The sequence below is a fragment of the Sphaeramia orbicularis genome, chromosome 17 (genome assembly GCF_902148855.1).
Source record: "Sphaeramia orbicularis chromosome 17, fSphaOr1.1, whole genome shotgun sequence".
NCBI lineage: Eukaryota > Metazoa > Chordata > Actinopteri > Kurtiformes > Apogonidae > Sphaeramia > Sphaeramia orbicularis.
Genome location: NC_043973.1, coordinates 4,104,889 through 4,130,711, shown reverse-complemented (window position 1 = coordinate 4,130,711; position 25,823 = coordinate 4,104,889). Strand labels below are relative to the sequence as shown.

At 35.6% G+C, this 25,823-nt stretch overlaps 1 protein-coding gene across 1 annotated transcript in view; it reads right to left on the bottom strand.

Annotated features, from left to right (window-relative positions):
* Positions 1-9,826: 9,826 nt before the first annotated feature.
* The window catches only part of kcnj9 (potassium inwardly rectifying channel subfamily J member 9), a 30,094-nt gene continuing 14,097 nt past the window's right edge, over positions 9,827-25,823 (bottom strand). Inside the window, exons 6-8 of the mRNA XM_030159623.1 lie at positions 25,456-25,653; positions 15,751-15,881; positions 9,827-10,810 (exon numbers count right to left, since the gene is read on the bottom strand). Coding sequence (XP_030015483.1) covers positions 10,556-10,810; positions 15,751-15,881; positions 25,456-25,653 — 584 coding nt within the window. The 3' untranslated portion in view covers positions 9,827-10,555. The remainder of the gene's footprint in view (positions 10,811-15,750; positions 15,882-25,455; positions 25,654-25,823) is intronic.

The following is a 25,823-nucleotide window of genomic DNA, read 5'->3' as shown; positions in this document are numbered from 1 at the left end:
TAATGGAAAAACTGACATTACGCACTTCTGTTTAGTAAATATTGGTAAAGTTTTGCGCATATGTCCAATGGAAAAGCGTCTACTGACAAGTTTCTAATCACTCCGAAAATGACATATTGTAGATGCATGAAGCTGGTAAATGCAAAGTGCCACTAATATTAGTAAAAGATGTTGTATAGCTATTGCACTGAATCTGTCACAGTCCCATGGTACAGGTGTGTTTGAGGTTTGGCACAAAAATAATTTGGCCAGGGCTGAGGAGAGACTGTGGTTAGGAATAAAATAATAAAGTAATGTGACCGTCCTTGTCATAGGTACAAAATAGGACCAATGGCCCAGTATCTCACTGCCATGTTCTATCTAGAATCAATAACAACTTGAATCTGTGAGGTTGTCAGGTTCTGCTGCTATGTTAGGGTCCTGTGGTTTTGATGCAGAAGATCAATCTCCCAATAGAGGTGGTACTTAGACCGTCATGAGACAGGTTAGTTTTACACTACTGATGATGTGTTGTTGCAATAATAATCCTTTTTTGATCCTTTGATGTCAGCTCTTCCTATCATTGTGAAGCAGAATTCACCAAGCGTTGGATTGTTCACCCACTAATAGGGAACGTGAGCTGGGGTTAGACCATCGTGACACAGTCTAACCCCAGCTCAGGTGATTTCATGTATAGAACGTGTTTGAATCACAAGAATGTCATTAATTCATTAAGGATAGAACTTTGTAACTGTCAGTATTTCTAGGCTATTATGTTATTATTGTACATGCTTACAGAAACTTTGATGAGAAAAATTAAAAGTGACAGGAAATGGAAGCCAGTAGCAAACAAAAAAGAAAAAAGGAGCAAAACAAAGTGAGTGGATGAGAAGTGGCGACAGAAAAAAAACAAAAAACAGGAGTTTAGGGATGAGGAGACAAATCAACAGTTAAGGGTGGTACTTTCACTGGAGGAGAACTCAACTAATTAAATGAAGGTCCAAATATGGCTTCCTATCAGTGCTCAATAGTAACTATATTGATATCTCTAACCATTTCCATGTTATAAGCCATCAAAATATGGATCATTATGTAAGTAAAGGCAAATTTGTAATATTTCAAAAATTCGTCAAAACTCAAGATTTCTCAAAATTGTGAACAAACTTTTGTAGACATTGTCCAAAGGAAGCAATATATAATATTTGAAATGAATCTGACCAGTAGTTTCGTCAGAGAAGATGTTGGAAGAAATTGCTAATGAAGACGACGCTGAAGATGATGACAGACTCAACGCCTTCACAATAGCTCATGACCTATCGGCCGATGGGCTGGAAACAACTTGGTTATAGTTTGGTATAGATTGTGATTATATAGATATAGATTTTAGATTCATGATAGTCATTACAAAAAAACACAATCCACTTTCATTCCAAATAGGGCATTATCACTTGTCTCCTAAGTCAGTGCACAAAGTTTCTTATTTCATTTTCACCTCCAGCTATATCCATCTAAGGTTCTTGTCTATTTAACAATGTCATGTGACCGCTGTTTTACTTTTTTCACATGCACCTGTTCATACAACCACAAGGGGTTACCTACATAAAGATCCCCTTTAAAAAAATGATCAGTATTGTTTGTTTTTTTTTCTGTCGAGTTCAAACAGGTACATCGTAGTGTATAAATCTTTGGGTAACCTGCAGTAGATCAAGGTCAGCACAGCTTTTAGGAGACGGACGGGACCGGACATGTACCAGTGTTATCGTCATAATGTAAAGAATACACCTTGACAACCCAAAGCAACACTTTAAACAACATAAGTTTAGGACTTAAAATGTTGTTGCTGCTCATCTTCAGGATAGACTGCAGCCTCTGTGTCTGCTCCGTCCAATATTATCCACAAAATCCACAGTTTAAAGTCCACCAGAAACTTTTGTAAAATGGCAGTTGTGTGGAAAATAAGGAAAATACTAGTTTAGAAAAATATCTGCATTAGTGTGGATATGGCACATGTCTCTGATTGTGTTTTTATGACATGTTTTCTGTCCCATTGTCCTTTGTAGCACTTTGATCAATTTGTGCACTTTTTGTACGTGCCCTATAACGCTCTGTTCAGACTGCAGGCAAATGTGGCCCAAATCTGATTTTTTTGTCCATATGTGACCTGTATCTGATCTGTTAAAGACAGTTTGAACAGCACAAATCCGATGTTTTCAAATCCGACCCAGGCCACTTTCATATGTGGTTTTAAATCCGATACGTATCTGATATTTACGTCCGCCAGGAGGTATTGTGATCACTTTGCTTTGTGTGTTTGTTTATTAGCAACTTTACGGGAAAACTATTCCAACTATCGTTACCAAATCTTCCCCACAGATAGGCCTAGGCCCTGGGACCAACCCATTAAATTTTGGGCCAAGTAGGCCAAAGTTCAAGGTCACAGCAAGGTCACAACATCTACAATTTTCCTATCTCTCATCATTGAGCAATTTTCGAAAATTAATAAAAATTCAAAACGACTCCGATTAGCCTCCAATTTGATCCACCCGTAGCTTATAACAATATCTTGTATCTGGCACAAAATTGTCCACATCCACTGTGGAATGTGGACTCTGTGGACATTTACATTTAACATTGAAAATCCCATTTACGACACATTTTTCATCATAACTCAACAAATATTGATTGGAATTTAATATAATTTGACAGACACATGATTGGTACCAAGCTTCAACTTTTTCTGCTGTATGGAACAACCTTGAAACTGTTTAACTTAAAAAGAAATAGTTGATCCACACATGCACACCGTTCGGGGTGCTTGGCGGAGGTTTGCGTTCTCTGAACACTTGTTTGTAATGCCACTTCAGTCTGAACGGCCAGGTCGCATTTATCCGACCTTTAAGTCACTGAAATGCAATAAAATTCACAATTCTGTGTCCCAGGAGGAGGAGCGGCAGGAAGAATATATTTCCTTCTGTAAACACAGTGCGTTTCTGCATGGTTACGTTTTATGTCAGGACCTCTTTTGCGCATGCGGGTCACTTCAGGGTCGTATTCAGTTACTGATAGAAACTGATAGAAGTCGCATTAAATGTGTAATATGAACGTGCACACAAAAAAATCGGATTTCACCAAAAAATCCGAATTGTGTATCAAGACCTGCTGTCTGAACGTCGTCTTGGTGACTTTTCTGAACTTTTTGTGCTTAGGGTAAGGGGCGTGGCTAGTCACCTGCATGTTTTAAAGACCTGCTGCAGCCGTAGGTGCTCGTAGGAATCTGAGGCCCTTTGACCAGGGTTGGATGTTTCTTGCTCCAGGCTCGCTCCAAAAAGTTTGGAATGTTCTAACTTTGAACATGGATTTGTGGACAAATGAGCTTAGACCTATTTGCATCATTTCTATAGATATCTGCCTCTGTGACTCTTATGCTTTTTGACTAAATGTCTTAATTAGATTGTTATAAATATTATGTGTTAAAGATCATTAAACTTGACATTGTAATCCTTTTATAGCCAGAAATTTATTGCAAATATGTAAATAATATGTATATACAGAACAAGTAATATAAATAACTGATTCTCTTTTATATTTCCTGTTTCACTCTTAAATGTTTCTGCCTGTCTATTTGTCCTTTTTTTTGTATTTTGCTGCCGTAAACACTGCAGTTTCCCCATGGTGGGATTAATAAATTCATATCTTATCTTATCTTATCTTATCTTAAAAATGTATCTGATTTAACTGATCTATATTTTAATTTATGTTAGTGAAAGTGAGTGAAAGTCTATATTTCTGATGTTAAAGCTTTAACCTACCACTGAACCATATGCTCTTTTTTTGGCTTTTATTTTATTTGTTACCCACTCTAATTACCATATTCCTGCATAAACTCACACATATACTACCTGCCCTTAGATTTCCTTGCAATTCCTAAGTAAGGAAAACAGGATTTGTCCAAAATGAGTCTAAGTTGGTTATTAGTCTTTGGTTAAATCTTGAAATTCTCTTAAAAATATTATTAAATGTTTTATGAATTAATTGAGTATGAACTCAATAAAATTTATTTACTCATTTCTTTTCAGCCTGAAGGTCACAGGTGTATATCATCATCATCATCATCATCATCATCATCATCCTCATCATCATCCTTTTTTCCAGAGATAAAAGACAATAACCTAATATCATTCCATTTACTCCCTGATGATCCTCATAACATCCTTTATCAGTTGTAGAGGTCCAGTTCATCCACATACGTACATAACACACACACACACACACACACACACACACACACACACTCTGCCCTCTCCCTGTACCCAGCCCTGGTTGCCTAGGAGACAGCTGAGATGGGGACCCCATCTCATTACAGTCCAATGGGGCTGTGTGACTGGCTGGAGGAGGAAGGCATCTTTATCGCCATCTAGCAGGCAAAATAGAGAAAGGCAATTTTTTTTAAAGCTGCATTCTGCCTAGTAACCAATTTGCTGACTTCTATAGTGCTGAGATACACATTAGATGAGCTCTGAATTTCTAATGAGACTCAGAGCGCTGTGAGATTTAGAGCACTGAGAGAAGTTTAATATGGACCATTTATGAAAATACTGACAGGTACTCTATAGTATTAATGGTAATAAATGTAGAACATAAATGTCCTTCTAAAAACACAAGGCGAATATACGCAACATTAAAATCCTTTATGGTTCTACGGGAACCAAATGTAATGCATTAATCCAGAGTAATGATCAAAGGCGTTTTGGAGGCATTTCTGATGATTTGAGTTGAAAAAGGAAACTTCCTTTAGTGTCCTCACATTAGAAATAACTGAACACAGATTGCATTAATTAGATCCCATTGCACCTTTTTTCTGGATCGTTTCTGTCAGAGCAGTTCAGTTGTTCCAGTGCGATTTTCTCAAAGTTAAATTTTACTCATTTAAAGCACATATTGTACACGTAAAATGCATACAGTATACATGCTGATGCATTAATTGATCAGTTCTCTAGAATTGACATAGACCACAGTTGTTTTTTACCATGAAATGTGACAGAGACATTCATGTCACCTTCAGACAGAACATCTCACCATTTTGTTATATATGATGTTTTGGACTCAGATTACCACTGCGTTCATGTGTAAAATGAATTTAACCTCTGCTGATATATGTGCAGGCTATATATGAAACCTGTTATTTAGAAAACTGCACATCTACAGACTCATTTATTTTAAACGTATGTAGAACACATCTATGGAAGCATAATGAAGTCTCCATAAATAAAGTCTATAATATAACACACACACACACGTGTGTGCGTGTGTGTGTGTGTGTGTGTGTAATATTGTAATACTGTACATGTTTAAGGTTGAGCTCATTTGAACTGTTTTATGCATTTGTATACTTTAATCTACATCAGATTATCATAGTTTTGCTATTCAGAATAACAGGCTTGTTTTCCACCTTTGTAACACTGAATTTTTCCAGTGAATCTAAAAAGATTTTAAAGAGTTAATTTAACTTGACACTTAAAGACTTAGAACTACTTTTGCAGTGACAATATTAAGCCTTTCCAAAGCTATTTATCTCCGTTTATTGTAATATTATCCTCTGCACTTTGCATTTTTCAGTGAAACAGATATTTTCCTATATTTAATTTGCTGATCCTGCAGATGTTCATAATAGCTCACAGTAAATTCAAAGGTTATCAAAATATAGCATTACCTGAATGTAGAAATAAGCATCTATACCCACTGTCATATGTCAAAACACGTGGGATTTTACCGATGAATGTATCTTGTAGAAGATGACAGTGTTTCCACATTCACTACAGAGCCTCTGAATGTCCAAATGGGTCATATCTGATGTTGATTAAAAGCTGAAAAACTGCATTTTACCTGAATTATTTCAACATATTGAAAGGATTAGTGCTTCAAAAGTAATTAAACATTTTAGATCAGAAGAGGATTTTGGTCAGCAGTGTGGCCGTTTAGGTCTTAACCCATAAAGACCCAAACAGCTACTGGTGACCAAAACCATCTACTAATGTAAAGTGTGAAATAACTATTGATCCACTAATTCTATCAATACATGTAAATAATTGGTGTAAAATACAATTTATCGTCTTTTCATGGTTTTCAGATATGACCCATTTGGACGTTCAGAGGCTCTGTAGTGAACGTGGAAACACCGTCATCTTCTACAACGTTGATTCATCAGTAAAACCCATGGACTTGGATCAGTGACAGTGAATGGATACACTGGCTTTTATGTTCAGTTATTGATATATTTTACTGAAAAAGTCACTTTTTCTTCAGTTTTCTCTCTTTCTGATATAATAACCCTCAACTTTAATCCGAGCTTCTATGAACATCAACATGATCAGTGAATTAAATATAGGAAAATACCTGATTCTCACTGAAAAACTGCAAAATGCAGAGGACAGTGTTATAAAAAAATGGTGATCAATCACTTAAGAAAAGTTAAATATAGAGAAAAATTCATTTGAGAACTGCCACATATGTAGCGCTGGGTCTTTATGGGTTTAAAGGCTTAAGAAGGAGAAGAATTTTGTCACCCCATAAAGGAAATACTTCATCAGTTTGCCACAAACATTCAGAATTATAACATGTGGAGCTTTGGTTTTCATGGAACAAGAAGGAAAACTTATAACCTAGAAAGGAACTAAGGCTGTCTGACAAAGGTAGTGGAGTAAAAATATAAAAATGGAAACACTCAAGTTAAGTACAAGTCCCTCAAATTTGTGCTTGAATACACCACTTGAGTTCCATTTGCCAACTGCCAATCAGAATACCACACAATCTGACACAGTTACTTTGGAATATACTGTAGTTTATTTATCCTAATAGGTGTGTCATATTAAATATTAAAAACATCAAGTAAAAATGGCCACATAGTATATACACAGCAGCAGAAGCAGGAGTTTGAGCTGAACTGAGCGGGACATTGTTGTGCTTTATCTCTACTTGGTCTGGGACAATAGATAGATAATCCTTGTGCTCACATGTGAAACAAAGCCACAACATACTCAAACAATAAACCTGTCTCTATATTAAAGGTTTTAAAACAGACAACCTATTTACCTTTGTGTGTTGAGTGCAGTTAGGAATGTCATAAAATCTGTACTAGTGTTAAGACCACAAAAAAGACGTAATAGCCTGTGCCCCACAGAAATTAATAAATTCTTCATATCTATGGCAGGTTCCCAGCTTTCTTGTCCACTGGCCACAGTTAATATTTTTTCCAGCCAAACACATTTTTTTAGAATATACTTCTAGCACCAAATGAAAGTCAGTTGCTAAATGGGGTAGCAAAGTCAACAAGAAGCTGAAAGTCGATGTTACGGTTGAAACTAGAATTATGCGAAGGACGGTCTGCTGTGATTTGCTGTTAAGTTGTTAGCTGCTACACATAATGCTAATGGTTAACGCTACTGAACTTTAGAGAATGTTGTTCTTTCTGGCCATATTGGAGTAAACACTTTGGAGAGTGTACTTTAAAGTTCATTTCCTCGAGTTAATACTTTCATTACAAATTAAGATTTTCACATAAAAAATACACTGTTGCTCATAAAGTTGGAATAAAATATTTTTTTAACTCTTCTCATGAAATGATTGTGACAATGTGATATGTTCTTGACAGATAAAGTGGAAGGGGGACTCAATATGTAATCATTGCACCTGGTCAAAAGGGATTACTGATGTGTAAACAGGAATAAAAAGAGGAATGTGCCTAAAAACAAAATTATTCCAACTTTATGGGCTACAGCAGGGGTGTCAAACTAATTTTAGTTTAGGGGCCATATCCTCCCAATTTGATCTGAAGGGGGCCAGACCAGTAAAATAATAATATAATAATGTATAAATAATGCCAACTCCAAACATTTCAATGTGTTTTATAGTGAAAAAGTAAAATTACATTATGGAAACGTTTACATCTATAAACTGTCCTTTTAAAAATGTGAATAACATGAACAACCATGAAAAAAACTGAAATTTATTAATAAAAATAAGTGCAATTTTAACTATATTTTGCTTCTGCTTATCATTTGTAAATGTGCATTACAACTTACAGATCACAATGGATCTGCAAATTTACAAAATATTTTAGTAACTGGCTGAAAATTAGCAAAATTGCCCTTACTTTTCTTAAGACATTTCTAGTTTTTCATATTTTTTGTGAAAGGCTAGTTTGTAACTTTACACATTTTCATGTAATTTCACTTTTTTACACTAAAACAGAGGAAAAATTTGGAATTGCCATTATTAGTAGGTTTTTATGGTAGTATTTTACTAATCTGACGCACTTGAGACTAAAGTAGGGCTTTATATGGACCCTAAAGTAAAACGAATGACTGTTAATATCTTGAGTATAATTTTCGCATTTCACAAATTTCATCCTGCGGGCTGGATTGGACCCTTTGGTGGGCCAGATTTGGCCCCCGGGCCGCATGTTTGACACCTGTGGGCTACAGTGTATATGAACAGGCTTTGGACTATTATAATCTTTATGTAACAGATTAAATTGTACACAAAAGTAGTGCTGCCATGTTTGGCTGACTGATCTGTTTTTATACATACAATGACCAAAATTTTAGGTCTAACTTTTTAAATGTCGGAAACTTTATTTGAATCATTAAAATATTTAAAACCATAAAATCTGCGCCTCTTTCATCTGCTTCTGGGTTCAGTGTATAAGCGTCGTACACGCTCATTTACATACATGAAGTTTATTGGAGTTTGTGTTGAGTGGGAAGCCTGTGATTTGTTAATGTTAGCTAACTCCATTTCTAAGCTAATGACTTTTTTTTTCTATTGGCTACATTCATGAATAGCCTGTGCACTGATTTCTATGTAGAGGAACTTTTGCTCCCAACCTCTCCTCTGCTCCTCTACAGTAGCAACAGTGTACAATACTAGCTGCGATTAGCTTAAAAATGGAATTAGCTCAGTGGCGTGTAAATACTTTCTGAATTTTTACGCAGCATTGCTTTTAGGTAGTATAGAGACTATTCGAGCTTTCGATACGAGCTGAAATTCAGAAGTTTGTCCAATTTAGGCTACTGATATTCAGCCACTATTAACTACAAATTTTTGTCCACTAAGTTTTTGCTGACCAGGGATGTAACGATTACCGGTATAACGATAAACCACGGTAAAATTGCCAACGGTTAGTATTATTGTTTAAATTCTAATTATCATGATGTGTTTGATTACCGCACTTTTCCAGAGAAAACACCTATGTAAGGATCTGCTTTTATGTCAAATATTTGAGTATAGTTTTAATTTATTACAATTTTAATTTTATATACCAAATATTTGGAACCCATATTCACTTTTAAAGTCTTTGAAAAGGTTTGTTAAGCCTCTTTGTATTATTTATGCAATAAATTATATACATTTTTCAAATCGGATTTTATATATTTTTTGTATTTTCTGTCCTTTTGTGTTGATATAGTAGGTTAAAGTGGAAAAAATAATAGACAGATAAGATAGAAGAAGTTGTGCTAAAAAAAAAAGATCCCAAACATGGGTATAGTAAACGTTTGTTTATATAGTATATAAAGGCAAAATCAAAAGTACTGAAAAATGGCCAAAATAGGCTCAGGCCACTAAGGGTTAATATTTGAATGTTTCTGCCGACAGAAGGTACATTGTGCCAATTATTTTATTTGGTTTTTTTTGTTGTTGTTGTTTTTAATACAACTTGGTTAAATTATTTCAGTGTGTGTATTAGTACTTTTTGAACATTTTGAGCACAATTTCAACAATACCGTGATAATAATGACAACCGTGATAATTTTGGTCACAATAACCGTGATATGAAATTTTCATATCGTTACATCCCTATTGCTGACTGGTAGCAGACAGTGCAACCTGTCCAAATACAACCTTTAGAAGATTGTAGACTTGTGATTAGCTTACTGAGGGTATTAGCACATATTTTGACATAACAGCTGCTAATGAACCAGTTGTGTAGCGAACAGCCTATCACAGCAGAGTAGAGTCCCTCCAGTCCCTTCAAACAAGCACCAACTGTTGTTAATCTCCTGCCAGCTTAGATAAAGAAATTCAAGGTTACTACCATTTTTTAGTCTATTCCTTAATATCATCGAGTGATATTCATGCGCAGGTGAAAAAAGCATCTATGCACTGTACCTATTTCATATGTGAACAATCCAGACACTTCACTCACAAACACAAACAATGACCCTTTCATCATTTTGCCTAACAAGACAAACCTGTGTAACATTCTGTATTAGTCTACAGGATATGCTATTGTTGACCCCACCTAAAGCATAGTATTCTTATTTAAATGTAGATATAGGCAAGGGTGATTGGAGCTAACACAACAAATTGAAAAGAGAGAGCACACATACACTTGAAACAAACATCAATGTAGAAATAAAAGACAAAAATATCCAGAAAATAATTGTCAGTGTGGTAACATAAGATATGACCTATACCATAAAACTCAGCCTAGAAACTATGCAACTGCCGAAAGAAAAGATCTGCAAACACTAACTGTGATGTGGTGAAATACTGAAAGTCTTTGTAAACATTCTCTGATCTAGGCCTCTGATTCAGATTGGTCGGTGGCGACGCTGCCATTCAGCTCGCCCAGTCCCGATTGCTCCTGGATGTCAGTCATCTCTCCGACGATAAAGGTGGGTTCTCCCCCACAGCCGCTGTCTGGCTGTTTAGTGGCTTGGTTGGCCAGGGTGGGCTCCTCGTCCAGCCTGCTGGAGATGGACCAGTACAGGTGAGCGTCGAGTCGAGCTGCGGCCAATGAGAGCTCACGTGCTGACGATGACGGCGTGTCCACCTAGGGTGAGGATACGTAGAAACAGAGTCACGAAAGAGTCAGCCCAGTTTTTTATTCTTCTGTCATCACTCCACTGGGATGTCCAGTATTACTTTCATAGTTACTCTGAACATATATGAACACATGTGAGGATATTAGCTATACGTATACAGAAACACCAAAGCACTGTGATCTGCAGAATCTTTACATTACTGTGTGTGTGTGTGTGTGTGTGTGTGTGTGTGTGTGTGTGTGTGTGTGCGTGCGTGATATGCACTACTATATACACTGTCTCATTGTATTTTCTATGCATTATTGCCTCATCCATGTAGGTTGAAATCAGTCTTGATGTGGTGTACTGTAATTTCCCTTAAATGGATTGAAAACATTTAAGTATTTATTTATTTGCACATCATAAAACAGCAAAAAAACACAAAACAAAACATTCAAACAAGTAACATCATTGTGCAGGAAAGGTTACAAGCCAAAAAAGGGTTATATGAATACCTCCCCAGAAATTAACAATACACAACAAAAAATGAAAAAAAGAATTAAAAAATACAATATAATTGAATTAATAAACTAAAATAAAAACAATAAAAATGCAAATCACATTAAAAATCATCAAATACAAATCAAACGATATATAGCCTTACATTTTTTCATGAATTAAAGTCCTTTTCTGATACTTTTTAAACAATGATAAAGAAGATGTCGATTGAAGTTCAGGTCATAAGTTAAGTTCAGTAAGTAAGGTACGAAGCTTGTTTTAAAATAATAAGGAGTAGAAAGTCCAGGTATTTGTGTTAAAATGTCAGAAAAAAATTGTCAAGTAAATATTGTCACAGATTTTCTGAACAATCCAGTTACTTCCCACTATTGTACTTTCACAGCATCAAGTTAGTGACTGAAAACAAATAAAGATGAAAGTAAAAAGAATTTACAGGTCCACAGTCCATAATTATTTCATTTACTTCATCAAAGTAATGTAAATCAATACATTTGATTTTTTTTTTTTTTTATTGATTTACTTTCAAATGTTTTAACCTGGATAATAAAGCTGAAAAGCCCTAAAAGTATAGGAGGTCCTAACCTCACCTTCTTACACCTCTACTAAACCTCACAGTCACTGTTGTATTAGTCCTTCAATAGAATTAAGACTGTAATGTTTTATTTTTAAAGTAAAAACAAATCACAAGTATGTAAATTGTAAGTGGGGTTGTGTATTCGTGTTGCATTACTGCTTGTACATGTTCTTTCTGCTGTTTCATTTGTGAATGTTGAGTTGTGTGTGTGTGTGTGTGTGTAAAAAAAAAAACAAACAAAAGTGGTTAATCCAGGGATTTGCATTCAAAAATAATGTAGGCCTGAAAGCTTTCATATGTGGCACTGGTCCATGTGATGCTCCGACAAAAATACATACTTCAGAAATAAATCATGTAGATTCCCTACATTTCCCAGCATGCTTTTCAACAACCTCAAGAGAATGTGAGAATGGGCTGTTACATATGTAGGTGGAAACAGGAATAGGGATAAGCGAGCTGGAGCTGGAGTTGTTTACCTCACTCATTCTGTTGTGTTGAGGTTACTGTCGGTGGTGTTTGTTCTATATCTGAGCGCTGAACAGCAACAGAAACGTTAGGATTAAGCTCCTGCTTATTGCTTTTGTCCATCCAATAACAGAGATGAGAAGAAATGGCACAGAATGTACAATGTCATCAGATACAGTCAGAGTGGGATGAGGTATCATCAAAACATATAAGGGACAATTTCTATTAGGAGATCATGAATTAGGCCAAAGATATTAGGCCAATATGGAGCTACTTTATGTGTGTCACATATGCCTTTGGACTCACTGACAAAAACAGTATGGTTTGTAAATACAAAACAATATTTAACCCTTTCATACATGAATTATGAGAACCTTAATCAACATTTATTTCCTGAGTGTTTTTATTCCTCTTTAGGCATGAAAAAAACAATGTGATTGAAAATTTTCTTATGAGCCTATTTTTCATGGAGTTCCAAAAATGTCAGCTTGACACCATGCGTTTAATTTTTGAAGAAAAGAAGAAGAAGCTTTCTCACATTTTAACAAACTAATACTAGTCATTACTCACTTCATGGAGATAATATGCAAAAAAAGAAAAAACAATTTTTTTGTAAAAAAACAAAAAAACAAAAAACAAAAACAAAAAACAGTTCATTGCAGTTTAGTAACAATAATTGATTTTTTTTTTTTTTAACTTTAGTTTATTTCGAATATGCAACAAGGCAAAGTAATCTTATTTAGTCTTTAGAAATAAAACAGGTAGTAAGAGGTCATGGAAGAAAACAAAAAAACAAAACTTATACGTCTACATGACTTCATTTGCACATTCGAAAAGGAGTGGGAGGAAGTATAATTTATTTAATCCCACCCCTTCGACACTCAGACATCTTACTGCAGATCAGGTTTTTCTAGAACAGCAAAGTTACACTAATGGTATGAATTACAGTGGATGAGATGATGCATAAGCGTCCACTGTGTTGGCTGATATGGAACTAAAACAACAAAACCCATGAATATACAAGAGAACAGCTTTGAATAACTGTCCACTGTAGTGACCAGTGTGCATGAAAGGGTTAATATATATATGCAGTATTAAAGATATTTAATGATCTGCATCTGTTGGAATGACATTAATAATTACAATCTCCGGTCCCAGGATGTGTTATATTCACATGTTCCAAAAGTCAGACCAGAACTGGGGAATCTGTTAAACGTTCTGGTTCCACTGCCTGGAACAACCTACAGAAGGAGATAAAACTGGAGGAGCTGGTCTCTTTAAATACTTTCAAAGTCATTTTAAATGAATGGGAAAAGGATAAATCTGGATGTAGATGTTCTTCTAACTGACTGAATCATATTCTGCTTTGAGATACTTTTAAGGGACGTTGTTGTTATACTTTTAGTACCTTTTAAATTATTGATGGTGTTTTATATGTATGTATTTAGTTTGGTGTTTTATGTATGTTTTAGAACTGACTTTTATTATGTATTAAATCTCTATTGTCTGTAAATTCTGCTTCTACTGTCTTTGCCAGGACAGTCTTGCAAAACAGATGAGTTTTTTTCCAAGTTAAGTAAAGATAAATAAATAAATACATACATACATACATGCATACATACATACATACATAGTTCCTAATGATCTTCGCACAAATGTCCTGAATAATTTCCCATCCACAACAGCAGGTGGTGCTATGTGTTGGTGAAATTAAGAAATGTGTTGAGAAATTCTGTGAAAATCCTCATAATGATAAATCATGACATCAGCCATTGGTTTTGGACGTGTTTGAAGTCAGTACCTTCTTTTTTGTCGATTATCACATTAATTTTTTGGAGTTAGTCATATGTGAAGGCTCCTGGGGAACTAATGCTAGATTAGTAAAAGAGTGACACTATAAATTTAATCAAGGATAATTTGATGGTCTTGTTATTGTAATGTTTTAACCACAACTCCAGTCAATAGTCTGTCAGGAGTAAATGTTTAGTTCAATGAAGAGAAGCTTAGAGCCCACCTTAGCAGGTAAGCAAGCCGTCAGTCACAGCTCATAAAAGCCTGACATGACAAAGCCTTCTATTAGCCTGTAAATCCTGGAGAAAAATACCGACTTACTATTTTTGTAGAAAGTTCAAATGTAAGACTATGGGAGTCCTTGAACAAAATGAACCTTACGTAATAAGAACACCCAAACCAAAAAAAACAACAAAAAAACAGGTTTGGTAGGTATTAACTCTGGTTCACACTCCAACATAGTAAAAGATGGTAATGCATCTGACTGCTTTTTGTAAGAATAGAATAGAATAGAATAGAATAGAATAGAATAGAATAGACTTTATTGTCATTGTGTGCACAATTAAATTAGGAATGTAACTCCAGTCAGTGCAGCAATATTTACAAACACCACTGCTACAGAAAAAAGAATGGAGTGAATATAAAATTACAAAAACTAAAAAATAAGCTAAGAAAATAGAATAAAATTTTTACAATTTAACAAACTAACATAAGAATAGAACTTAAGACTTAAGCTCTTTAGCTTTAAGATAAGATAAGATATTCCTTTATTAGTCCTACGAGGGGAAATTCCAAATTTACGGCAGCAAGAGTGGAGAACAACAGAGCACAAGAGTAAAAAGAGCCTTCAGTTCGTACAATAAATAGATACAAAAGGAAATATAGTAATGTAACTTACATATAAAAAAAGCTATAAATACTATTTACAGCTGTTGTTTACATGTTGAATGTGTTACAGGTTGGATAGAAGAGATATTTATATGTACACCTATATATACACACATATCTACACATATATATATATATATATATATATATATATATATATATATATATATAGACATGTGTACAGATTATACATATGAGTATGATTTATTGCACAGATTATTATTTTAAGACATGCTATACCTGTTTCATGTTGTGCATTAATTTGATATCTATCTATCTATCTATCTATCTATCTATCTATCTATCTATCTATCTATCTATCTATCTATCTATCTATCTATCTATCTATCTATCTATCTATCTATCTATCTATCTATCTATCTATCTATCTATCTATCTATCTATCTATCTATCCACTTATATTGTATCTGCAAAACATTTGCATTAGTTTCTTGATCGTGTTTTACATCTGCAAACTAAACTGTATTTGTTAAAGTTCGTCGGGGCATTTGTGTTGTGTCCTTGTTAGGATATGGCAGAATATTAACTCCATATACTACTACCTGTGCTAAATTTCAGCTAAATTTCAAACTGGAGCTTTTTCCATGTGAAGAAACAATCATGAAGAAAGACGCTTATTAATTTTTAGCAAGAAATGTGTGCAGTTAAAGCATCAAACAATTAACACTTCTTTCAGTCAGCCCTCATCTCAGCAGTGTCGTAATGCATTACCTCGAATGTGTGATGGAAAGCGCCGTAGTCAACATCGAAGAAGCCCTCAGCCAGGGACATCATGGGGCTGAACCGGTGACCCCACATCACCTCCTCTGCTAGGTATGAGCTCCTCGCCTGGCACGTCATCCCTGAAAACATTAAACAGTGTGATAAATACACAGACGCATAATGCCACTGTCCTACGATAATCGCCTCAGTCATTTTTGACAAAAATGACTTTTTTATTCAATTTCTGGTTAAGTTTTGTGTTTCCTGTAAAATAAGTCAAAATAGGACCAGTGTCCCTGTATCTCACCGGCATGTTCTATTTAGAGTCAATACCAAGTTGAATTTGTGAGGTTGTCAGGTTCTGTTCTGTTAGAGTCCTGTGGTCTGGATGCAGGAGCTCAGTCTCCCAATAGAAGTGGGTGGTACTTTGACTGGAGGAGAACTCAACTAATTCAATCCAAGTCCATATATGACTTCTGTCACTGATCTATAGGAGCCATACTGATATTGGTAACCATTTACATATTATAACCCATCAAAATATGGACCATAATAAGTAAAGGCACATTGTTAATATTTAAAAATTCATAAAAATGTAAAAATCTAAATTTCTCAAAACTGTGAACAGACTTTGTTGAAAGGAAGCTGTAAAATTTGAAATGAATCCGACCAGTAGTTTTGTTGGAGAAGATGTTTGAAGAAAGTGCCAATGAAAACTACAATGAAGACGATGAAGACGATGATGAAGACGATGATGCCAGACACAGTGACAGCAGCTCGAGGCCTGTCGGCAGGTGAGATAAAAACGGCTTTTTGCCTAAATCCCCAAATACGTAATTTCTGGTTAAGTTTTGTGTTCCCTGAAAAATCTGTAAAAATGACTTCATCATTTATTTGAGGAAGGTGATGATAATGTAGATACCAGTAAATATATGGGAGGAATCAAAATGCTGTGTCTGTGCTTTTCTGTGGCCACACACTTAAGATCCAAAGATAATGAATCCACCTGTTTAGTCCCTAACGGTTTCATTGGCAGGCTGTTTTTATATGAGTCCACTCTGCAGCAGAGTTACGACCGTTGGCTACTTGTTTGTACCTCTCCGTAGCACTCTGACAAAAGGAATCAATATCTGGAGTAGGCAGAGGCCACCTTTACCTCATGGAGACACATCCTGAATAGCTCTCGTACAATGAATTCCTGCCAAGTGGTGAGGAACAGTTGAGTACATTATCCTCTCAGAATGAATGTGACATAAGGAAATATGAGACAGGGATAAAGAACAACAAGAGATAAACATGGCCCATCTAAATCCTCACAGGGTACAGACAATTCACTGTTTGCTCGTACCAGACTGTGTTTATACCTGTTTGGATTTGATGATATCACACAGTGAGACGAGTCCATTTGGCCGACAAACACAAATTTAACTTAAAATCTCGGAGCGTGTCATCTACGTGGCGATCTCTGAGCACAGGTAATGTGTTGCTCAGCTAGTGTGAGTCACATCTTCTGACACTTTGATACATTTGGTAAAAACCCTCTTGAGGCTTTGGGTATTTCAAGCTTTACAAACACAAACTTTAAAAGTGTCCAAAGCCAGAGCAAAACTCTAAACAAACTAGTATCACACTGTAACATTTAAGGCTTTGCACTGATACTTTTTTAAGAGTGACTAACAAGTAATGGATCAATGCCTTGCCAAAGGGCAGATGAGTATTCACTGAACCATTCTGACTGGAGGTAGATGTACTGGAATACTGAAGCTTTTTTTCTTCTTTGTCCCAGTAACTAACAGTTTGGTAATGAAAGAGTATGTTCAAAGACGAACAAGTGGTGCCAGGTACAACAAACCCCGCCCCTCACACATATTGTTGCTTATTTTGGAGTCGATCCAGATGACGTCATCATGTCTATGCGCATGATGTCAGCATAGAAATAGACAGCATAGACACATTTCACCCATTATAAGTAAATGAGGAAAAAAGAATTTTAAAAATTCATTAAAAATTTGAACTTTGACCTACTTTTCCTAAAATGTAATCACATTTATTCTGGGTCACTGGGAAACTATAAACCCCATTTGGTATAAATTCAAGCAATAGTTTTGCTGCTACAGTGTTAACAAAGAAGCAAACCGAATCAAAAACAATACCCCTTGCCTCCCCTTTGGGGGGTGGGGTAAAAATACACCCAGACATTTGGCACCATTACCTGCTCTAATGACAACTTCATAACAATTAGGTGTCAAAGTTCACAAAGATGTTCTACAGCAGGGGTGTCAAACTTAATTCAGTTCTGAGGCCACTTTCAGCCCAATATGATCTCAAGTGGGTCAAACTGGTAAAATAATTACATAATAACCGATAAATAAAACTTTCTCTATGTTTTACATTGAAAAATGTTTACTTCTACAAACCATCCTTTTGAAAATTGTGAATAACTTGAACATCAGGGTGCTTGTGCAGACTTTTTCCAGACATTTTCAAAACTGCTATTTTTTCCCCCATAACCTTGACTTTATGTACTTTTATTCTTGCCTTTTTTGGTTGAGATTGTACCTGTTGTGTGTAGTACAAAAGTTCATTTTAATAAATGTATGAATGAATGAATGCATAATTCGCAGTAAACTATGTTTTACTGACAGAATCATTTTCAAAACATATGAAAATCACAAAAGTGCATGGATATCACACAAACAAGTTTCACTAAAATCATTCCAGTACCGACCGGTTAGTGAAATCATATCTAGTTTTTTATGTGCTTTCCTCATGTATTTCTTATCTTACAAGATTATGTGGCTTTGAGCATACACTGACATTTTTCCATACTTTAGTAAGACTTTCACACAAAATTCCAGACTTTTCAAGGTCTGGAAAACAGCATTTCAAAATTCCACACTTAAGACTTTCAAGACCTGCGCAGGCACCCTGGAACGTCCACGAACAACCTGAAATAAGTGCAATGTTAACAAGAAAAGCACTCGGAGAGCACAGACCTCTGCCAAGACAGATCTTTCGTGTCCCCTCCCGATCACCACCAAAATTGAATCATTTCTTCCTTGTGCCAGTATCAACATTTCCTGAAAACTTCCTGAAAATCTGTCCATAACTTTTTGACTTATCCTGCTAACAAACAAACACGCAAACACACAAAGCAAAGCGATCACAACACCTCCTGGCAGAGGTAACAATATTCTGCCTCAGTTTATTATTTAAACATGTACAACTTACAGATCACAGCAGATCTACGAATACACAAAACCTTTAGTAACAGGCAGAATATTGGTACAATTGCACTTACTTCTCTTTAGACATTTCATGTTGTTCATATTTGTTCAATATATTCCCTTTTTGTGATAGTTTGTAAATGGAAATATTTTCATGTAATTTGACATTTTTATACTAAAACAAAAGAAAATGTTGGAGTTGTCATTATTTATAGGTTATTATGATAGTATTTTACTGGTCCGCCCCATTTGAGATCAAATCCATCCATCCATCCATGTCACATAGCTAATCTTGACAGCTAACCTGTTAGCTTGTGTGCTTCATTTGGAAAAAACTAATAGATATATGAACATCTTAACACCAACATACTAGTGGATTTAAGGTTTTCTATGGTAACACAATACATCTCCTGTTTTTACTCCTAATTTTGCTGCTCATTATCTTCAATATCTGTACAAGGTATTGATGCAGTTGGTTTTAACCCTTAAAGACCCAGTGCTACTTATGTGGCAGTTCCCAAATGAATTTTTCTCTCTATTGAACATTTCTTAAGTGATTAATCATGATTTCTTATATAGTATATATATTTGTTATATATTATATCAGAAACAGAGAAAACTGATTAAAAAAAAAAAACTGACTTTTTCAGCAAAGATTTTAATAACTGAACTTCAAAATAAGTGTCCATCCACTGTCACTGATCCAACTCCATGGGTTTTACTGATGAATCAATGTTGTAGAAGATGACGGTGTTTCCACGTTCACTACAGAGCCTCTGATGAGTCATATCTGATGACCATGAAAAGATGACAAACTGTATTTTACACCATTATTTACATGTATTGATAGGATTAGTGAAACAACAGGCATTAAACATTTTAGATCAGTAGATGCTTTTTTGTTTGGGTCTTTGGGAGTTAAAGTAGATTTTTAAGTTTATAAACACTTAAGTTACATAAAAATTAATGATAATACATTTTATTCAATGGTACTCAAGGTCATATTACATAAAAACAGTGTACTGTTCTAAGCAACGAAGCAAAGAGTTCAAAATGAATATCATAATAATCTGTTTGGATTGGCATTAAGATCTTTGGCAGGTTAAAAAAGAGGTAGGTTTTAAGTGCAGTTTTGATGTATTTCAGTGTGTTGATATGAGTGGGAAGGTAGCTCCAGAGTCTGGGAGCAGTGTGGGAGAAAGTACTGGCAACCCCATCGAGCTGTCATAAACCAATTAGCCAATTAGCCAGAAAACTGTTTTTGTACAACATGTTTTTGCTGCAAAGTCGGGCATTTTAACATGGAGGTCTAAAGGGATTAACTCACATTTGGAGTCAACCTCTAGTGAATGTTCAGTCTGTGTTGGCTTCATGTTTCAGCCTGGATGGTGCTACTCTTCCCTAACTCCACAATTCAGACAGCAAGTATGACCAAATTTCACATGAAACAGGATAAAAAGATGGAATGATGACATTTCTATCCGACAGTGAGCCTGTTTCCATGACCATAAAATCAAATAACTGTTAGTAATCAGAATTGTAATAATCAGATCTGACGCATTTACATGCACTTAAGACAGTGGTTCCCAACCTTTTTTGGCTCATGACCCCATTTTAATGTCAGAAATTTCTGGCAACCCTCGAACACAGCCATTTTTTTTTTTGCTAAAATTAATTTGGTTTTGATCATGTAATAGTTTGCTACACTATGCTGCAAATAAGTGTTAATTTTACAGGACATTTAGTCTATAAAATGTATATTATTATGGACGGAGGCAGAAAAGCCAGGTGTAGATTACTGCACAAAATGAGAATTTTATTTTCTTTGGTCAGGATATGTACAGTCAGTCCAGCTTGGATTTACAAGGCTGACAATTAATACTGAACAAACAAGAACTCAAACTATGAATTATGAAAGAGCTGCAGCATCTGAAACTGACCACAATGAACATTTGACAGATAAACAGAACCACAGTGCTTCAGTTTCAGCTTCAGTTTGTCATGTCTTTTATGTGTTGTGATTGTCCCTCTCAACTCACCATATTTTTTTTTTTTATTAGTAAGTTTTTCTTCATTTTTATCAATTACTAGAAATTTCAGGCGACCCCATTTGAATTCCAGGTGACCCCATGTGGGGTCCCGACCCCAAGGTTGGAAAAGCACTGACTTAAGAACTGCGATAATCGTAAACCCTGGTTTAGATGCTCCAGTCCATTATGCATTTCTTTCAGAGTATGTACATACATAGCGATAGTAGAATCAAATTTCCAGTTATTGTGTTCTCATGTTTGACTACATAACTATGATTTTAATTGTGTTTACACATGTAGATGTAAAAAGAATTTAATAAATCACATTAACCTGTACACATGCAGAAGACATGGGAATACTGGGGAGAAATCCAGGTATCTGATTTCTCATAATCAGATTACTACTGTTATCTGATAAAACAGATCAGAATATACTGTTTCCATGATCAGTGGAATAATCGGATAACTCCAGAAATCAGACAATGATCGGAGTCTTGGTGTGCATGTAAACGGCCTCAGTGACATGATGTTAGTTGTTGTGGTCGTGGCCTGTGTCGTCTCTGCTGTCGTCAGGTGTTTCCATTCGTCCTGTCTGGAGCAGCAGATTGAACACAGCTGGGTCTGACTGCTCATTGGGGTCAGGGGGTCATTTGGCACCCATCTCACTTTGTGATGTGTCCTACTCCTTGTTTTGGGAGGAGGGTGTTTATTTTAGCCCTAATGTGTGTTTATGTTGTACAGTTTTTCCAACTGAAGTTTGTGCTACTTAACTTCCTGGCTTCCACTTTCACCTCCCCTGTTCCTCTTTCCTGGAAAACATATTGTTACTCCTGTCACATTCAGACTAAATCAGAGGCACAAGACTAACCTTAACATGTTCTGAACAACCACTTTTCTGGCCATTATTATTAGAAGTAAAAGCAGCATGTATACTACACATGAACAGTGCTGTGCAAATGTCTTATTCCACCTTAAGCTTAGTTATTTTTGCAGGATTGAAATGAGCATACATATTTATTTCTCATTGTTTGTTCTTCAGATACAATAAGAAAATACAGGAAATATGTGCAGAGCCTTAAAAAACACACAAAAACTGAACTAAATAGGCTGTGAAGGTTAAAGTCACTTTTTAGTGTGACCTCTGACCTCATGACAAGAAGAAGCACAAACAATTAGAAACATCTGACATGTGTTGAGTGAAACCTGGTATAAAACAACAGAATATGAATGCTCTAAACTTCATATTGTCTCAACAAAAGGGGAGGTCACACTAAATACGACCACTTTGATTTATAGAAACTGTTTCTTTAAAGCCTGACACTTGTTTTTCCTGCTGTACTTCACATATATTCCAAAACTGGATCTGAATGGGTGCTTCTATGAAACTGGGTTCATTTTGGTATCTGTCACTTTTCCAGCTTTTTAGACCCAATAATAAAAGGTAAATGTAGACATATTTCCCCCCAGGATGGACCTAATGATGACCTCAGATTAATGCAAAAAAAAAAATTATACTCTTGCTCTGAGCCATCCCATAATTAATGAATTTTTAATAAAATGTTGGGACCAAAAATAGGACCAAAACTGGGACATGAAAAGCTACCTAGACTATAAATAAAGACACTGTTAAATGTGTTGATTCAAGTGGTTTTTCTACTCCACACATGTGGGTTTTTCATGAATCTCAGTCTCATTCCAGGTTTGGTGTGGATCCCATCGTGTCCACTGGTGTTACATACAGAACCTGCCCATTTAAACACAAATAAATCGCGAGTGATTTTGCAAGAGGGGACATTTATGTGAAACACTCTCCCTTGCATAATTAGTTAGATTCCCAAAATGTATACTGACAGTCAATAGAAACTTTGAGGAAGAAATGTCTGCATATTTCTACTTGTAGGGGGGTTGTAATTATTCATTGTGGATTTATTGATGACTTAGTGCTCGGGTAGTTGAGATAATGATGAATCGTCATGTTGTCACGGTTCATTGCACATGGGTTGGTCTCTTTGCAAAAGTGGACCAAATACACGTTGAGCAACACTCAGTGGGTATCTGCACAATTTGAGGATTGGTTTTGAAGGCCTGTATAAAGGCCCAGAAAAGGCCACCATTGTTAGTCCAGTGAACGGCATCATGCCACGTCTATCACAGGAACAACGTCTCCGGGCACTGGGTATGGTGGAGGCCGGTTTGAGCTCCAGTGATGTAGCCAGGCCTGTGTATGGGCTGTTCCCAACCCACAATCACAAACCTGGTTGAACGCCACAACACCACAGGCTCTGATGACCATAGACCGCGTCCAGGGAGAGAGAGAGGGACAACTGCAGACCAGGACCGCTACTGTTGTGATTTTGTGTTTGGCAGGTGCCATTTTCTTTTGTTAAGTTTTTTGTTTTGAAATTATTCTTGAAACTTTAGATTTTTGTTTCTGTATGCCAATATCCTAAACAAATGATTCATATGAAAAAAATCCAGTTTAGGGTTTCAAAATAAAAATTACGTCGAAAAATATGGTCTCAAAGTTTTCATTGACTGTGAGTGTACCTGTGAGAGAGTAAAGAGATATTTGATAAAATAGTAGCATGTAATTTTCATGTCCTTTTGACTGTGTTACATGTGGATTTTTGCATAAAAAATTATGTAAAATATGTTTTATCTGAAAAATAGCTTCTCTTTTATCTCAGTAAATATTTATTGTTAAAATAGAACCACAGTGCTTCCAAACTTGCTTCATAACATTAGTCTACATCTGCTTTGAATTTTTAGCCCATCTGTCCTGTTTTTAGGACCAGTTTCACAGAAGCACCCGTGTACAGAGACTAACAAATGCAGAAGTCTGGTCTTTAGAACCAAGGTCATTATTATTTTTCATTATAGTTTAGCTTTATTTAGTTTTGACTTTTTTTTCTCTAATTCAGTTAGTTTTGATTAGTTTTTAGAGCAGGTTTGCTAGTTTTTATTAGTTTTTGTTATTTTCAAAAAGCTTAGTTTTAGTTTAGTTTTAGTTTCTTTATATCTTTTATCTTCTTCGCCGTCGAATTCAAATAAATCCCAGACAGGACTCTGCTGCTTTCTCAAAACTTGGGTCTACATGTTTCCAGGTAGAGTGGGGACCAGAAGACGACTCTAAACCACAAGTGACGAGAAGTGACGGACTATTAAATATCATATGGTGCCAGCAGCTAAAATTACTTGAGGGAAATAAATCAATTTCATATCAATCCAGCATTGAAAAAGACGAAAACTAAGGGAATTTTAGCCGTAATTTTTATATGTTTTAGTTAGTTTTGTAATCACACAATACAGTTTCAGTTAGTTATCATGTTTTTGTTTTAATTATAGTTTTTATTTATTTCAGTTAACGAAAATGTTTTTACAATTCTAGTTTTCGTCATTTTGTTTGTTTTCGTTAACGATAATAACCTTGTTTAGAACTTTACTAAACGAACAGACTAATGTTGGACTGGAACTGTAGCATATACTATTGTATTTTACATATATATATATATATATATATATATATATATATATATATACACACACACACAAATATTCTACAACAATTTACTTCCATTTTTGCAAATCACCTTATACCTTCATGTGTGAGTCTGTTCAGACAAGGATGTTCACTGTTACTTGACTGATTAGCAGAGGCATCCAACTACAATGATGAAATTCTCCATTTTAAAAAGACTGATTTCTCTAAATGTCCGTTTTCCTCTGTCATCATAACGTCATATTGCCTTAAAAGCACACACAGAGACTATGGGGAGATTGAAGAGCACTCAAACAAGCACGTGCGTCTAAACTCAGGATGTCCTGGAAGGGAACTTTCATTTTCTAATGGATAGTTTTAAAAGGAAAGCCTTCTGTAAAACAGTAGCAGTATTCCTGTAATATCAGACTATTGAATGCATTTGCAAAATTCATTTTTTAATGCTTATTTCCACTAGTGTTAGCCAAACATGTATTGGAAACACAGAGGCTGGAGGCAACATTGTGGTCAGATTAAAAAGGAATATGTAAATAACTGGAATTAATTTCAAACAACACACTTCTGTTTCACTCACTGTATTAAAAATCTACAACAAACCATTTGTACATGGCATATAATTAACACCAGCTTACTGGGACTATTTACAGTGAGTACCATGTGTTCATTCAATGCATTTTTTTTTTTTTTTTAGCAGCACAAATTTTTCCCATCGCCCACATCTTTATTTCATCACTTCATATGCAAAACAAGCAATTGCATTCCCACGTAGACATTTTGACTTGCATTCTGAGCATATTTTATGAGGATTTTTCACACAAAACCAGTCCACATTCATCATACTATAATTTATACTTAGTGAATATTATATTAGTCCAGAGCACCAGGGAGGGTTATTTAACTATTTATGGATTTCTGTTCCCATCATTCCACAGGCATACAAGTTTCACTGTTTTCTTACCTGTGGCCTCCACCATTCCCTCCAGGATGACCACGATTTCAAAGTCCTCCTTCTCCAGCTGGGCCTGGGACATGTCCCAGAAGGGTGAATGTGCATCGATCTCATGGGATATCACCAAAGGAGACACCAGGAAGAGACGATCATCACCCGTCTCAAAGCCCACACTGATGTCGGTCTGGTCCAGAGGTATGAACTCACCTGGAGACACAAGGAGTGAATATCAGGAGAGCGTCTTCGTAATCAGCTAAAGTAGTTATATGTTTTACCTCTACTAGTGGGAACAGAAGTACTGGTTTTATATTTATGTAAGTGTAGATGAACAAGTTAAAGCAGGCGTCTCATTTCAGTTCATGATCTCACATGATCTC